Source organism: Mastigoproctus giganteus, chromosome 12, assembly GCF_048544385.1.
Source record: "Mastigoproctus giganteus isolate SK-2022 chromosome 12, ASM4854438v1, whole genome shotgun sequence".
NCBI classification, from domain to species: Eukaryota; Metazoa; Arthropoda; class Arachnida; order Uropygi; family Thelyphonidae; genus Mastigoproctus; species Mastigoproctus giganteus.
In genome coordinates, this window is record NC_143586.1 from 168,075,467 (window position 1) to 168,092,260 (window position 16,794).

Sequence of the window (16,794 nt, forward strand, 5' to 3'; positions counted from 1 at the left end):
TCTGGTTACATTGTCGTGGTATCCACTATTTTAAGTAATAAAATATATGTATTTATTTTATTATTTAAAAGGTTTTGCCATGCATTATAAAAAGTCTTACCCATTTGTCGGCTGATATGATTATATTTATAATAGCTATGCAGTATCTTAACAATGAACTATTTTGTTTGTTATTTATTATTATTATGCTGCCAGAGCAATAAATGTTCCAGCATAAAAGTGAAAAATATCCTACATATATTAATTCTGTAGAAGTGGGTATTCACACGAATTTCATGATTTTTGTATTTGCTCGATAATAAAACTGGAGTACCGTAAATAAATAGGTGAAGGGGTGATATGTCTCAGACTCTATCTCTTAGACTGGCCAATTAAGAAAGTAATAAATTTCTCCACTGACAGGATTTGAACCAGAAATTTCTACATTGACAAATGACAAAATTACTACACTGTCATGGAGTTATCTTGATATTATACTAATACAAATAAGCAGTAGTTCCCTATTGATTAGTAGCAACCATCGTGTAAAAAAAACTGTGATGCACACTTCAGTTTGGAAGCCTGTTATAGCAAAAGAACATGTCCTGTTAGTATTTTTTATATTTATCTAAGCTTAAAACTTTTAAAACTCATTATTTTCAATAAAATTAATAGTAATATAGTGCACTAATTCAATGTTTAGTGATGAGTGCATGTTACTTTTTCCCACCTTTTTAGAAAGTCTCATCTTTAAAAGTCCGTGGAGAATTAACATTTTGTTTGAGCAGAGCTGCAGCTGTCTTAGATAAGGTATCTCTTTTTAAACAGTAATAAAATCATAATTATATTAAAATTTTATTTTATATCTGTATTTCTGGGTTATTCAATTAAAGCATGATGAAAATCAGCACAGAAATGAGTAAAAAAAAAAAAAAAAAAAATCTCAGAAAAGGCTGCATGTTCAAGATAGTTTGCCCACTTTTCCCTCAAAAGATCTTGTGAAATACCATATACTAACTTCTACACTAAACACAAATCATTACAAACAGACAGGAAGCTGTAAACAAGTTAATTTGGGAAAGATTAAAAGGCAAAAGAATCAGTGCAACCTAAGCACAGCCAACATCCTGTGCTTTTATTGTGAGGAGTCTGATGACATAACTTGTATGTCATCCTTTACAATCTCCGAAAATCAGACATAATAAAGGTGATCAATTCTACCTCATAAGACCTCTCTTAATGTTGAAAAACTTTCCAATATTTCATTCAGAATCATGTAATACTGCTTCAGCACCAAATGAATGATCATAAAATGTGTATGTATTGGTTAAACTACACAACTGTCCCTGTTTTTCAAAATCTGTCTCTTCAAGACAGTCATCTTAATTTAGGCTGCTTACACTGAAACTGTGTAAAAATGATTTCTTGCCAGTTTCTCCAGGCACATAGTAATAGCAATAGCCATATGGTGCAAGGAAGCCACAGGCTTTTGCTGCACTGGAAAAAAATAAAATAAAATGAGTAGATAAGAAAATAAAAATTATTTGCTTCCCTTCTTACATAGGTAACTATCCAGTTGACCTTTGAATTTATTCAAACTGTCAGCCTCAACTACCCATGAAGTCAACCTGTTCCAGCAACCAATGAATTGCTAGCTGAAAGAAAACTTCCTACAGTCAAGTCTAAACCTCTTCCCCTGTAATTTAAATTTGTGCTCCCAAGTTCTGAAATTCTCTATAATAGTGAAAATTCTGCCTCCATTCATTTTACTGACCCCTCTCAGAACCTTTTGTATTTGATAAACTAGTTGGAGTGACATTGTAGCCATGCAAGTTATTTTTGTAAAGTTTTGCTTTTGTCTCTGTCCATATTACTCAGCTGCTGTCACCCTTAAAATATTATTTGAATTTTCTTTGCAAATTCTGTTGAAAATAACTTCAGAATTCACCTTCAGTAATTCAAGTAAACTGATCTGAATGTGTTGCAATGTTTGATTTATTATTTTTTTCGATTGTCTTAGTTCCATTTCTCAGGATTAATTCATTCTTCAAATCCTAAGTTGATTCAATTCAAACTTTGCCACACTCCAAAAATTATAGTTTGAAGCTTGCACATATTGGCTCATTTGCAAAGTTCCTTTGATTTTCTGTCAATGTAATTAAATAAAGGTGAGCTATTCTTCTCACTGGACACTGTGTTGGGATTGCCTATCTTTCCCACAGTTTGAGAAAAATTCCTGCAAATAATCCTAAACTTTGTTTTAAATCACTGACTATGTCTACTCTAAAGCTATAGGAAATATGTTAAGATAGACTTCTTCTATAAGCACATTGGAAGCATGATCAATATTTGCACTATATACAGTATTATATAAGCTCCCTTGTCTGTCATGCTGCCAAAGGGCAGAAACAGAAAAAATCAGACTGAGATCTGGTCTGCTTCCTCCAGTAATGCTCTGAAGAAAATATGAGGCATACACCTCCATTTCCATAAACACAAATAGGGATAATTAGATTAAAAGTTTTCCTTGGCTATCTTCAAACTATGATGAATACTTTAATACTTGGGAGACTGACTGGAAAATCCAAATATCTCAAACTGAAAAATCCCAAAAGATTATGTTTTGCCTGTGTGTTATGATTGACTTCGAGTTAAAACAGCAGCCATTCTGAGTCAAGCCAAGAGAGCCCCCGCTAATCTTAGTGTGAAACAGAAATTAGCACTTAGGAGCCTCAAACAAGATGACAGTATTGTGGTCTTACCAGCGGACAAAGGAAGGCTAACGGTGGTCCTTGATAAAGAAGCATATCTAAGTAAAGTGTTAGATCTATTGAATGATCAAACAACTTATAAGATCATTCAAAAAAGCCCATTGATGAATTTGGAACGTCAGGTAAATAGAATGGTTCAGAGTTGGCTAAAGTCCAACAAAATTTCCAAAGAGCAGTGTTGGACATTACATGCTAGAGGGAGCCAGACACCGAGATTTTATGGCTTACCAAAAATACACAAAGTGGGTGTACCACTTAGACCTATAGTTTCATTTATTGATAGTCCCACATATGCCTTGTCTGGTTTCCTGGCCAAAATACTGTCTCCATTAGTAGGAACTTCTGAATTCAGCGTCAAAGATAGTAAAGATTTTGTGCGCTTCATAAGAAGTCAGCACATAGAAGAAAATGACACTATGATATCCTTCGATATGACATTGCTTTTTACGTGTATTCCTATCGACCATGGGGTACTTTGTGCACACATGGCCTTACAGAATGATACCACCTTGAGTAGTAGAATGCAGTTAAACTTAGAAGATATTTGTAAAGGTATAGAACTATGCCTCTCAAGCACCACCATGATATTTGGTAATATCATGTATAAGCAGGTTAACGGTACAGCCATGGGCTCCCCCATTAGTGTGGTTATAGCTAATCTAGCTATGGAGGAGCTCGAGGCTAGAATATTTAATGGTCAAGATCTCCCTATGCGCCCATGGAAGAGATATGTGGATGATACATTCTCAGTTATACAAAAGGGGAGTGAAAATCAAGTGGTGACTTTTTTAAATGGCTTCTCCCCATTCATACAATTTACCTCGGAGGTAGAGAAAGAAGGAATTTTGCCATTCCTGGATGAATTGGTCTGTAGAAAAGGCCAACAACCGATTTGTAAAGGCCAGTACTCACACTATAATTCTGCTCAGACCAATCATCATAGGAACAGTGTGGTCAGAGCATTAATAGACAGGGCAAAATCACACTGTAGTACCTCCGAGGATAGGAACGAAGAATAGGAACGTGTCACGGCAGATCTTACAATGTGTGGCTACCCCCAGAGGATTATACAAAAGTATATTGGAGAAAATCAGAGGAGAGGTGAACCCTTCACTCCAATAGCCACTGCATACATTCCCTACTATCCGGGCTTAACTGAGCATATAACTAGGGTACTAAGAAATTATCAGATGCGTGTTGTGCAGATTCCAGGCTGGAATCTGCACACATTCGTGTCACAAGTAAAAGACCCCATTCAAAAAGAGAATGCTAGTGGGGTCATTTATATTATTAAATGCCCAGATTGTGGGGAATGTTATGTAGGGGAAACAAAGTGCCATCTCAAAGAACGGCTGGGGGAGCACACTAAGGCAATAAGGAATGCAGATTATGGTAAGTCCGCCGTGGCTGAGCATTTTTGGGAGAAGCAACACCAGATCTCCCCGGATGAAGCTGTCATCACTGATTGGGCGTATAGGTTCTGGGACCACAAGTGACTCAAGAGTTTGTGGATTAGTTCGACAGAGAACATCAATAGAGACAAAGGTTTACGGATTCATCCCCTTTTTGAGGCTACGATCCTCAGAAGGGATGAACGATTTCATATGACGCATTCCCGAGCCGCTTCCGGTCCCAGTACACAGGAGAATAGAACATGTGGGGATGAAACACGTGATTTAGACCCTGAACCTGCTGGTACTTAAGATGCACCACAGCACAAGACAGCTACCGCTGAAGAAGAAGGCAGGAGCCTTCGAAAGCTATGGTCGGTTTTATCGCTCTTAACCCGGTATTTTAATGTATTTTATTTATTCGATGTATATATATATTTTATGTATTTTATCCTTTTTAGTTGTAAAATTATTTTAATTGTAAATATATAGAAGTAAACACATAGTTTTTTAAAATTCCAGTTTCCGTGTCTTATTTTAATACGTGGTTGGTGAGAAACATTTAAAATCACAATACAAATGTATCATATTCTTGGATTTCAGGAAAGCTTTTGATACTGTTGCACATGGAAGACTGCTGTACAGATTGGAGAGGTATGGCATTAAGGGTAAGTTGCTACAGTGGATAAAGGGATGGTTGAGTGAGAGACGACAGAGAGTGGTAATCAATGAACACTGCTCTTCATGGACTAATGTTATTAGTGGAGTCCCACAGGGTTCGGTGTTGGGTCCACTGTTATTTTGTATATTTATCAGTGATACTGATGAAGGTTTATTAAGTTTAATGTCCAAGTTTGCAGATGATACAAAGGTTGGCAGGGTCATTAATGACAGTAAAGACAGTATGCTACTCCAACTGGATCTAGATAAGTTGGGCAATGGCTGAGAAGTGGCAATTGAAGTTTAATATTGACAAATGCAAAGTACTGCGTATGGATAGCAATAACCGAAGAGAAACGTACCAACTGTGTGGTACTACACTCAGTGAAGTGGAAAGCAAAAAAGACCTGGGGAGTAGTTTTGCAGTCAAATATGAAGTTTGCTGATCAGTGCAGACAGGCTGCCAGGGCAAGGCATGAAGTGTTATCAATGATATATAGGAATTTTTCTACCAGGGATAGGGAGATGATTATCCTGTTATACAAGGTAATGGTCAGGCCACAACTAGAGTACTGTGTACAGGTCTGGAGGCCTCATTTTAGGAAGGATGTTATTGCTAGAACGAGTACAAAGAAGGGCAACAAAAGGGTGCTCTTAGCAAGAAAGGCTTAAGCTCTGCAAATTGCAGTGCCTGGAGAGTAGGCACCTGCGAGGTGATCTGATTGAGGTGTATAAGGCCTTGAATGGTTTGAGCAAGCTGAATGCTGATGGGATTCTTCCTCTTGCTCAGATTAAGAACCTGAGGGGTCACAGTTTCAATTTGAGGAAAGACAGTTGTAGAATAGATGTGCGGAAATTTGCCTTTAGCCACCATGTAGTTGATTGGTGCAACAGACTTCCATCCTTTGTTATGGAAGTTGATAGCCTAAATAAATTAAGGCCGAGTTGGTTAGGCATTTGGAAAATGGAGGGGTGAAATGAATTTTTTTTTTTTTTTTTTTTTTTTGGCTGATGCTGTATAAGCTTGTTTCCTTGCATCATATGCCTCTACCGATGCTAATGATGCTAATTTTTTTATTCTGTGATACATTGGGCATTTCCCCCCTTCGGTTCTCCTCTTTTAAATGATGAGATGATTTGCTTTTTAAACAGTAATGAAGAGATCCCAAAGCTGGGTGAAATTTGAAATAATTACATAAAATTTTGCAAAAAATCAAAATAATGTAAAGCACCAGTGCAAGGTTCAGCAGCAGAGTTCCTCCTCATTAAATTTAACAAGTGGCTTGCACAGGGTACATAGGTTGCAGTTGGACACAATGCATTTATTTTAACCTGTAACCCAGAATATTTTCCATCATTGTTAACAGCATTATCATATAACTGGCTCCTACAATATTTAACATAAATGAAAAACTTGTGTATGGTATTCAAAACGATACCTTTTAAATATTTATAAATATGTTTGTTGATTAGAATAAAATTCATAAACCTTTCACAAACATTACCTTCTCAATTTATGTATCTCAGAACAAATGTCAGTTGATCAACATCAGTAACGTCAGGAATACAATCCACAATTATAGAAAAAAGCCATGGCTTCTTTGATCTCACAAATGACTTTTTCTTTAACTTCATTTGCCATTATACCAATTTATTCATCACAAACTGTATGAGATAAGTATCTAGCATTTCCTCAAATGGGATTAGCAAATCTTTCTAAATGTGTTTTTAGGAATGATTCGAATTCTGACAGATATTCAGTATAACTCAAAAAATTTCCCTTTCGATTAGAATTAGAATGTTCTTTATGGACTCTAAAAGCAATATCTACTGTTGATAATAGCTTAACAGTTGCAATGATTCTCTTCAAAACTTTTCACCAGTAATTAGTCTCAGTTTCTGTTTGCTTGGTCAGCACTGTATCAATATGACCAGTTACTGAAGTTGTGTACTGCTACCATTAAATTTTAATATTTATACTACTGAACTATATGAAACTAAAATAGATTTAGAACATGTTATGAACTTGCCTCTTTCACAGATGGTAATATACACTGATTCTTTTCAGGGCAGTATCTGCCCTGAAAGGAATCAGTGTATATTACTGTCTGTGAAAGAGACAAGTTCATAAGTACTCCGTATAATTAAACAAATATGATCCCAAATATGAAATTTTAGAACAAAAATTCAAACATTAGCATTAGCATTAGTAGAGGCATTTGATGCAAGAAAGCAAGCTTATGCAGAATCAGCCAAAAAAAAAAAAAAAAAAAAAACCCACTTCCACTTCACCCCTCTGTTCGTTCAAAATACCTGTCCAGCTGAGCCTTAAACTTATTTAGGCTATCAACCTCCACCACAAGGGATGGAAGTCTGTTCCACCAACCAACCACCCGCTGGCTAAAGGCAAATTTCCGCATGTCTATCCTACATCTGTCTGTCCTCAATTTGAATTTATGCCCTCTCAGGTGATTTTTCTGAGCTAGAGGAAGAATCCCATCAGCATTGAGCATGCTTAAACCATTCAAGGCTTTATACACCTCTATCAGATCACCTCGCTGGTGCCTAATCTCCAGACACTGTAATTTGCAAAACTTAAGCCTTTCTTCGTAAGAGCACCCCTTTGTTCCATTCACTAATCTTGTTGCCCTTCTCTGTACCCGTTCCAGCAGCTCTACATCCTTCTTGAAATGAGGCCTCCAGACCTGTATACAGTACTCTAGGTGTGGCCTGACCATTGCCTTATACAATGGAATAATCACCTCCTTATCCCTGCTGGAAAAATTCCTGTATATCATTGACAATACTCCATGAGCTACTCTTGCAGCCCATCTGCACTGCTCAGAGAACTTCATATCTGCCTGCACAACCACCCCCAAGTCCCTTTCATTCTCTACCACTGTCAGTGTAGTACCACAGAGTTGATACGTTGCTCTGGGGTTGCTGTTTCCCATGTGTAGTACTTTACATTTGTCAATGTTAAACTTCATTTGCCACCTCTCAGCCCATCTGCTCAACCTTTCCAGATCCTGTTGCAGCAGCATAGTGTCAGTAGTGTCCTTGACAACCCTGCCAACCTTTGTATCGTCTGCAAACTTGGACATTAAGCTTGATATACCATCATCAATATCATTTATAAATACAGAAAACAATAATGGACCCAACACTGAGCCCTGAGGGACTCCACTAATAACATTAGTCCACGATGAGCAGTGTCCATTGATTACCACTCTCTGTCTTCTCCCCCTCAACCACCCCTTTATCCATAGCAGCAATTTGCCTCCAATGTCACACTGCTCCAATTTGTGTAGCAGTCTTCCATGTGCAACAGTATCAAAAGCCTTTCTAAGATCCAAGTATATAATATCAAAGTTATTCCCTGCATCCAGTTCTTTTGTGACTGCATCATAGTATCCAATCAAGTTGGTCAGGCAAGACTTCCCCTTAACAAAACCATGCTGTGTCCGAGCTATAACTGAAGTCTTGTCTAGATGATCCTGCAGTGCTTCTTTAACCAGAGCCTCCATTAATTTTCTGGGAACAGAAGTTAAACTCACAGGTCTATAATTACTTGTGTCAGCCTTTGATCCTCCTTTGTGAATTGGGGTCACATTTGCACATCTCCAGTCCATGGGTACCTCCCCTGAGTCCAAGGAAGCTCTCATAATTATGGCTAAGGGTTTGCTTACTTCCTTTGCTGCCTCCTTTAATATAACTGGATAGATCCCATCCACCCCGGGTGCCTTTCTTGTGTTTATCTTCAACAGTTTCTCCTCCACTTTACTCGCAGTTATTTCAAGATTCTGTAGCTTACTGCTAGAGTTGAATACACCTCTGGCATTCCCCTTGCTGAATAACTCCTCATGTGTGAATGTCGATGCAAAATATTCATTTAGTTTGTTAGCTACCTGAGCAGGATCATCAACAGGTGACTCATCAATATCAAGTGGACCAATCTGATTCATCCCCTTTCTTCTAGAGTTTACATAAGTAAAGAACTCTTTGCTGTTTTTCTTTGCATCCCTTGCCAAGGATTTCTCGTAATCTGCCTTTGCCTGCCTAACCTCCTTTGTAACTTGGTTGCATATCAACTTGTATCTGTCATAGGCTTCTGTGTCATGTGTTAATTTGTAAGCATCCCATGCATTTTTCTTCTCTGCCATATGCCTCATTAGTTCATCTGACATCCATTTTGGCCTAAACCTTGAACAATATTTCTTAGTTGGTATGTAAAGCCTAGTAGCTTCCAAGATAAGTTCTTTGAATGCTTCCCATTTTGAATTTGCTGTTGGTAACATCATCAGTTGGTCCCACTGTATAGAATTTAAATACTGTCTCAGTCCATCTTAGTCGCCTTTACGGAAGCAATAACCCTTCCCTTTACCCCTAATGGTAGTTACCTCTTTGAGTAAATCCCACTTCAGCACACTGTGATCACTGCTACCTAGTGGTTCATTTATCTGCAGATTCTTAATGCATGAAGAATCACTGCTGATAATCAAATCAAGAGTATTACTCCCTCTAGTTGCCTCCCGAACATGCTGATGTAGAAAACAATCATCCAATAAATCCACAAAAGCCCTGCTAGTGTGTGAGTAACCAGCCCCCAAATTCCAGTCAATATCTGGGAAATTAAAATCTCCCATTATAAGACTCTCTGATTTACTGGCCCACTCTATTTCCCTGTACAGTTCCTTATTATACTCATCAGAGTCATTAGGCCTATAGCACACTCCTACTCTCAATTTTGATCTCCCAATGCTTATGTCACACCAAACTGACTCAACACTGCACTGTCCAGCGATGTCGACTGGCTTCACTTCCTTGGTTTTTATGTGTTTCTTAACTAATAGCATAACCCCTCCCCCCTTCCTATCCTGTCTATCCTTTCTGTAGACGTTGTACTCCCCAAATTGCAGTTCTGCATCCCTTATATCTGTGTGACACCACGTCTTTGAAATCCCAACAATATCTGCCTTTGATGTTTTGAGCAATACCTCAAATTCATCAAATTTATTTACTAAACTCCTAGCATTGGTGTACACGCAAGTATACCTGCACCTGTTTCTATTCTTAGCTACCCTAACACAACCCATGTGTTTACTTGTACCGCAATGGCTCCCAGCAGTCTCTGAAATACCATGCATCTTGTTTTTCAGGCTTCTGCTCATTCTAATAGAAGCAGTGCAAGAATCTCTTTCACCTCTGCCAGTGGCTACTGTCCATCTATTGGTCTTTGTCTCCCCCCAAGCCAGCAGTTTTCCGACCTACCTAACACTGCCTCGATAGCATCAGCAAATATTCTTGCACCCTTTCTATTTAAGTGTATCCCATCCCTGTAGAAGCAATCTCTCCTGTTAACAAGTACAGTCCAGGCTGAAAAAAATTCTACCCCTTGAGCCTTGCACAATCTTTCCAGGGCCGAATTGATCGACAAGGCTCTCATCATATACTCCCTCCTATCGTGTCTGGGCAGAATTGCAGACACTTTCAAATTCAACCCTAATTCTTGGCTTTTGTTCAATAGTGACCTGTACTTGTTAAGTAATTCTGCTGGTCTCCTACTCTTAATATTATTAGTGCCAACATGTACAACTGTATGACCTTTTGTGCCCTTAAAAGATGATATTCGCTGATGATGACAAACGCATATCCATTGTACATTCTGGCATCCCAGATAACGAACTAGCTGCCAAGCATCCAACTATATCAAACTTGGCTCAACTCTTTATACCTTACACTAGTTATAAAATTATAATGCAAAGAACTTGCAATGATAAATGGCTTCATATCTTGTGGCACAAATGAGCAACAGACTTTTTCAGACCAAGCAGACACCACAACTGTAAATTTCTTGTTTCAGAAGAAATCAGTAGGAAGAAGTAATTTTAACAAGTGCACATATCAGCCATATACATTTAAGTCATCTATATATTTTAATGGCAGAGAAGGGTTGCTCTTTGTAAGAGCTACCCTTTGTTCCATTCACTAATCTTGTTGCCCTTCTCTGTACTCATTCCAACAGCTCTACATCCTTCTTAAAATGAGACCTCCAGACCTTTATACAGTACTGAAGGTGCGGCCTGACCACTTCCTTATAAAATGGGATAATCACCTCCTTATCCTGGTCTTGGCGCATTATAGCCTTAGTAGCTAATGTGCCAATAAAACCAAAACCCAAACCCCCAAACCTCCTTATCCCTGCTAGAAATATTCCTGTATATCATTGACAAGACACCATGAGCTACTCTTGCAGACTGTCTGCACTGCTCAGAAAACTTCATATCTACCTGCACAATTACCTCCATGTCCTTTTCACTCTCTACCTCTGTCATTGTAGTACAACTCAGTTAATATGTTACTCTGGGGTTACTGCTTCCCATATGCAGTACTTTACATTTGTCAATGTTAAACTTCAGTTGGCACTCTCAGCCCATCTGTCCAACTTTTCCAGATCCTGTTGCAGCAGCATACTGTCAGTACTGTCATTAACAATCCTGCCAACCTTTGTATCATCTGCAAACTTGGACATTAAACCTGATATACCATCATCAATATCATTGATGAATGCAGAAAACAACGATGGAGCCAACACTGGACCCTGGAGGACTCCACTAATAACATTAGTCCACGAAGGGCAGTGTCCATTAATTACCACTCTCTGTCTTCTCTCACTCAATCATCTCTTTATCCATAGCAGCAATTTACCTACAATGCCACACTGCTCAAATTTGTGCAGCAGTCTTCCATGTGCAACAGTATCAAAAGCCTTTCTAAGATCCCAATATATGATATCAAAATTATTCTTTGCATCCAGTTCCTTTGTGACTACATCATAATATCCAGTAAAATTGATCAGCCAAGACTTCCCCTTAACAAACCCGTGCTGTGTCCGAGCTATAACTGAGTCTTGTCTAGATGATCCTGCAATGCTTCTTTAACCAGTGCCTTCATTAATTTCCCTGGAACAGGAGTTAAACTAACAGGTCTCTAATTACTTGTGTCTCCCTTTGATCCTCCTTTGCACATCCCCAGTCCATGGGTACCTCCAATCAGTCCAAGGAAGCTCTCATAATTATGGCTAAGGGATTGCTTACTTCCTTTGCTGCGTCCTTTAATATAACTGGATAGATTCCATCCACCCCAGGTGCCTTTCTTATGTTTATCTTCAACAATTTCTCTTCCACTTTACTCTCATTTATTACAAGATTATCTAGCTTACTGCCAGAATTTAATGCACCTCTGGCATTCCCCTCCCTGAATAACTCCTCATGTGTGAATGTAGATGCAAAATATTCATTTAGTTTCTTAGCTACCTAAGCAGGTTCATCAACAGTTGAACCATCAATATCAAGTGGACCAATCTGATTCATCCCCTTCCTTCTAGACTTTACATAAGTAAAGAACTCTTTGCTTTTTTTTTCTTTGCATCCTTTGCCAAAGATTTCTCGTAATTTGCCTTTGCCTGCCTAACCTCCTTTGTGACTTGGTTACGGACCAGTTTATATCTATCATAGGCTTCTGTGTCACATGTTAATTTATATGTATCCCATGCATCTTTCTTCTCTGCCACATGTCTAATTAGTTCATCTGACATCTGTTTAGGCCTAAATATTGAACAATATTTCTTACTTCGTATGAAAAGCCTAGTAGCTTCCAAGATTAATTCTTTAATTGCTTCCCATTTTGAATTTGCTGTTGGTAACGTTATCAGTTGGTTCCACCATATAGAATTTAAATAATCTCTCAGACCACCATAGTCACCTTTACGAAAGGAAAAACCCTTCCCGTTACCCCTGATGGTAGTTACATCTTTGAGTAAATCCCACTTCAGCACACTGTGATCACTGCCTTTATGGTTCCTTTATCTGCAGATTTTTAATGCATGAAGAATCACTAATGATAATCAGATCAAGAGTATTAATCCCTCTAGTTAATTTCTGGGAAATTAAAATCCCTCATTATATGACACTCTGATTTACTGGCTCACTCTATTTCTCTGCACAATTGCTCATTATACTCATCAGATTCATTAGGCCTATAACACACACACACACACACACACACACCTACTCTCATTTTTCCTTTTCCAGTGCTTATGTCACACAAAACAGACTCAACATTGCATTGTCCAGCAACATCAATTAAATGCACTTCGTTAGATTTTGTGTTTCTTAACTAACAGCATAACCCCTACTCCCTTCCTGTCTTGTCTATTCTTTCTGTACACATTGTACTCCCCAAATTCCGATTCTGCACTGCTTATCTCTGTTTGACACTATGTCTCTGATATCCTAACAGTTTCTGCCTTTTATGTCTTCACTAGCACTTCATACTCATCAAATTTATTAACTATACTCGTGGCATTGGTGTACATGCAAGTATACCAATGCTGCAAGTATTGTTAGGGTAGCTAAGAATTGGAACAGGTGTATGTATACCTGCATGTACACCAATGCTAGGAGTTTGGTAAATAAATTTGATGAATTTGAGATATTGTTGGGATATCAGAGACGTGGTGTCACACAGATATAAGGATTGCAGAGCTATAATTTGGGGAGTACAATGTGTACAGGAAGGATAGACAAGGTAGGAAGGGAGGAGGGGTTATACTATTAGTTAAGAAACACATAAAATCCAAGGAATTGAAGCCAGTCGACATTGCTGGACAGTGCAGTGTCGAGTCAGTTTGGTGTGACATAAGCATTGGGAAATCAAAATTGAGAGTAGGAGTGTGTTATAGGCCTAATGACTCTGATGAGTATAATAAGGAACTGTACAGAGAAATAGAGTGGGCCAGTAAATCAGAAAGTCTTATAATGGGGGATTTTAATTTCCCAGATATTGACTGGAATTTGTGGGTTGGTCACTCACACACTAGCAAGGCTTTTGTGGATTTATTGGATGATTGTTTTCTACATCAGCATGTTCGTGAGGCAACAAGAGGGAGCAATACTCTTGATCTGATTATCAGTAGTGATTCTTCATGCATTAAGAACCTGCAGATAAATGAACCACTAGGTGGCAGTGATCACAGTGTGTTGAAGTGGGATTTACTCAAGGAGGTAACTACCATCAGAGGTAAAGGGAAGGGTTTTTGTTTTCGTAAAGGAGACTATGATGGTCTGAGACAGTATTTAAATTCTGTACAGTGGGACCAACTGATGATGTTACCAACAGCAAACTCAAAATGGGAAGCATTCAAGGAACTAATCTTGGAGGCTACCAGGCTTTACATACCAACTAAGAAATATTGTTCAAGGTTTAGGCCTAAATGGTTGTCAGATGAACTAATGAGACATGTGGCAGAGAAGAAAAATGCATGGGATACATACAAATTAATGGGTGACATGGAAGCCTATGATAGATATAAGTTGGTCTGTAACCAAGTCACAAAGGAGATTAGGCAGGCAAAGGCAGACTACGAAAAATCCTTGGCAAAGGATGCAAAGAAAAACAGAAAAGAGTTCTTTACATACTTGAACTTGAGAAGGAAAGGGATGAATCAGATTGGTCCACTGGATATTGATGGTTCAACAGTTGAGGATCCTGCTCAGGTGGCTAACAATCTAAACGAGTATTTTGCATCTACATTCACGCATGAGGAGTTATTCAGGAAGGAGAATGATGTAGGTAAAGTAAACATTGGCAGTGAGCTGGATGATTTTGTAATAACTGAGAGGAAAGTGGAGGAGAGATTGTTGAGGATAAACATAAAAAAGGCACCTGGGGTGGATGAGATCTATCCAGTTATATTAAAGGAGGCAGCAAAGGAAGTATGCAAACCCCTAGCCATAATTATGAGAGCTTCTTTGGACTCAGGGGAGGTACCCATAGACTGGAGATGTGCAAATGTAACCCCAATTCACAAAGGAGGATCAAAGGCTGACACAAGTAATTATAGACCTGTTAGTTTAACTTCTGTTCCAGGTAAATTAATGGAGGCACTGGTTAAAGAAGCACTGCAGGATCATCTAGACAAGAATTCCGTTATAGCTCAGACGCAGCATGGTTTTGTTAAGGGCAGGTCTTGCCTGACCAATTTGATTGGATACTATGATGTAGTCACAAAAGAACTGGATGCAGTGAATAACTTTGATATTATATATTTGGATCTTAGAAAGGCTTTCGATACTGTTGCACATGGAAGACTGCTGCACAAATTGGAGCAGTGTGGCATTGGAGGCAAATTGCTGCTATGGATAAGGGGATGGTTGAGTGGCAGAAGACAGAGAGTGGTAATCAATGGACACTGCTCAACGTGGACTAATGTTATTAGTGGAGTTCCTCAAGGTTCAGTGTTGGGTCCGTTGTTGTTTTCGGTGTTTATGAATGATATTGATGATGGGATATCAAGTTTAATGTCCAAGTTTGCAGATGATACAAAGGTTGGCAGGGTCGTTAAGGACAATACTGACGCTATGCTGCTGCAACAGGATCTGGAAAGGTTGAACAGATGGGCTGAGAGGTGGCAAATGAAGTTTAACATTGACAAATGTAAAGTACTACATATGGGAAACAGTAACCCCAGAGCAACGTATCAACTCTGCGGTACTACACTGACAGTGGTGGAGAATGAAAAGGACCTGGGGGTAATTGTGCAGGCAGATATGAAGTTCTCTGAGCAGTGCAGACGAGCTGCAAGAGTAGCTCATGGTGTCTTGTCAATGATATACAGGAATTTTTCTAGCAGGGATAAGGAGGTGATTATTCCCTTGTATAAGGCAATGGTTAGGCCACATCTTGAGTACTGTATACAGGTCTGGAGGCCTCATTTCAAGAAGGATGTAGAGCTGCTGGAACGGGTACAGAGAAGGGCAACAAGATTAGTAAATGGAACAAAATGTTGCTTTTACGAAGAAAGGCTTAAGTTTTGCAAATTGCAGAGTCTGGAGACTAGGCACCGGCGAGGTGATCTGATAGAGGTGTATAAGGCTTTGAATGGTTTGAGCATGCTCAATGCCAATGGGATTCTTCATCTTGCTCAGAATAATCACCTGAGAGGGCATAAATTCAAATTGAGGAAGGACGGATGTCGGATAGATGTGCGGAAATTTGCCTTTGGCCAGCGGGTGGTTGGTTGGTGGAACCGACTTCCATCACTTGTTGTTGAAGTTGATAGCCTAAACAAATTTAAAGCTCAACTGGACAGGTATTTCGAATGAACGGAGGGGTGAAATGGGAGTGGTTTTTTTTTTTTTTTTTTTTTGGCTGATGCTGAATAAGCTTGCTTTCTTGCATCATATGCCTCTACTAATGCTAATGCTAAAAGTAACTACCATCAGGGGTAAAGGGAAGGTTTTTTGCTGTCGTAAAGGTGACTACAGTGGTCTGACACAGTATTTAAATTCCATATGGTGGAATCAACTGATGATGTTACCAACAGCAAATTCAAAATGGGACGCAATCAAAGAATTTATCTTGGAAGCTACTAGGCTTTACATACCAACTAAGAAATATTGTTCAAGGTTTAGGGCTAAATGGATGTCAGATGAACTAATGAGACATGTGGCAGAGAAGAAAAATGCATGGGATACATATAAATTAATGGGTGACATCGAAGCCTATTGTAGACATAAGCTCGTCTGTAACCAAGTCACAAAGGAGATTAGGCAGGCAAAGGCAGATTATGAGAAATCCTTGGTAAACGATGCAAAGAAAAAAAACCTATGTAAAGTATGTAGAGTTCTTTACCTATGTAAACTCTAGATGGAAAGGGATAAATCAGATTGGTCCACTGGATATTGATGGTTCAACTGTTGATGATCCTGCTCAGGTGGCTAACAAACTAAATGAGTATTTTGCATCTACATTCGCCCCATGAGGAGTTATTCAAAAGGGGAATGCCAGAGGTGAGTTAAACTCTGGCAGTGAGCTGGATGATTTTGTAATAACTGAGAGGAAAGTGGAGGAGAAATTGTTGAAGATAAACATAAAAAAGGCACCCGGGGTGGATGGGATCTATCCAGTTATATTAAAGGAGGCAGCAAAGG

At 38.8% G+C, this 16,794-nt stretch overlaps 1 protein-coding gene across 1 annotated transcript in view; it reads left to right on the forward strand.

Annotated features, from left to right (window-relative positions):
- LOC150077580 (inactive phospholipase C-like protein 1) overlaps positions 1-16,794 on the forward strand; it is a 649,255-nt gene that overhangs the window by 535,497 nt on the left and 96,964 nt on the right. The window contains exon 22 of the mRNA XM_090386715.1: positions 718-789. Within this exon, the coding sequence (XP_090242841.1) occupies positions 718-789 (72 nt within the window). The remainder of the gene's footprint in view (positions 1-717; positions 790-16,794) is intronic.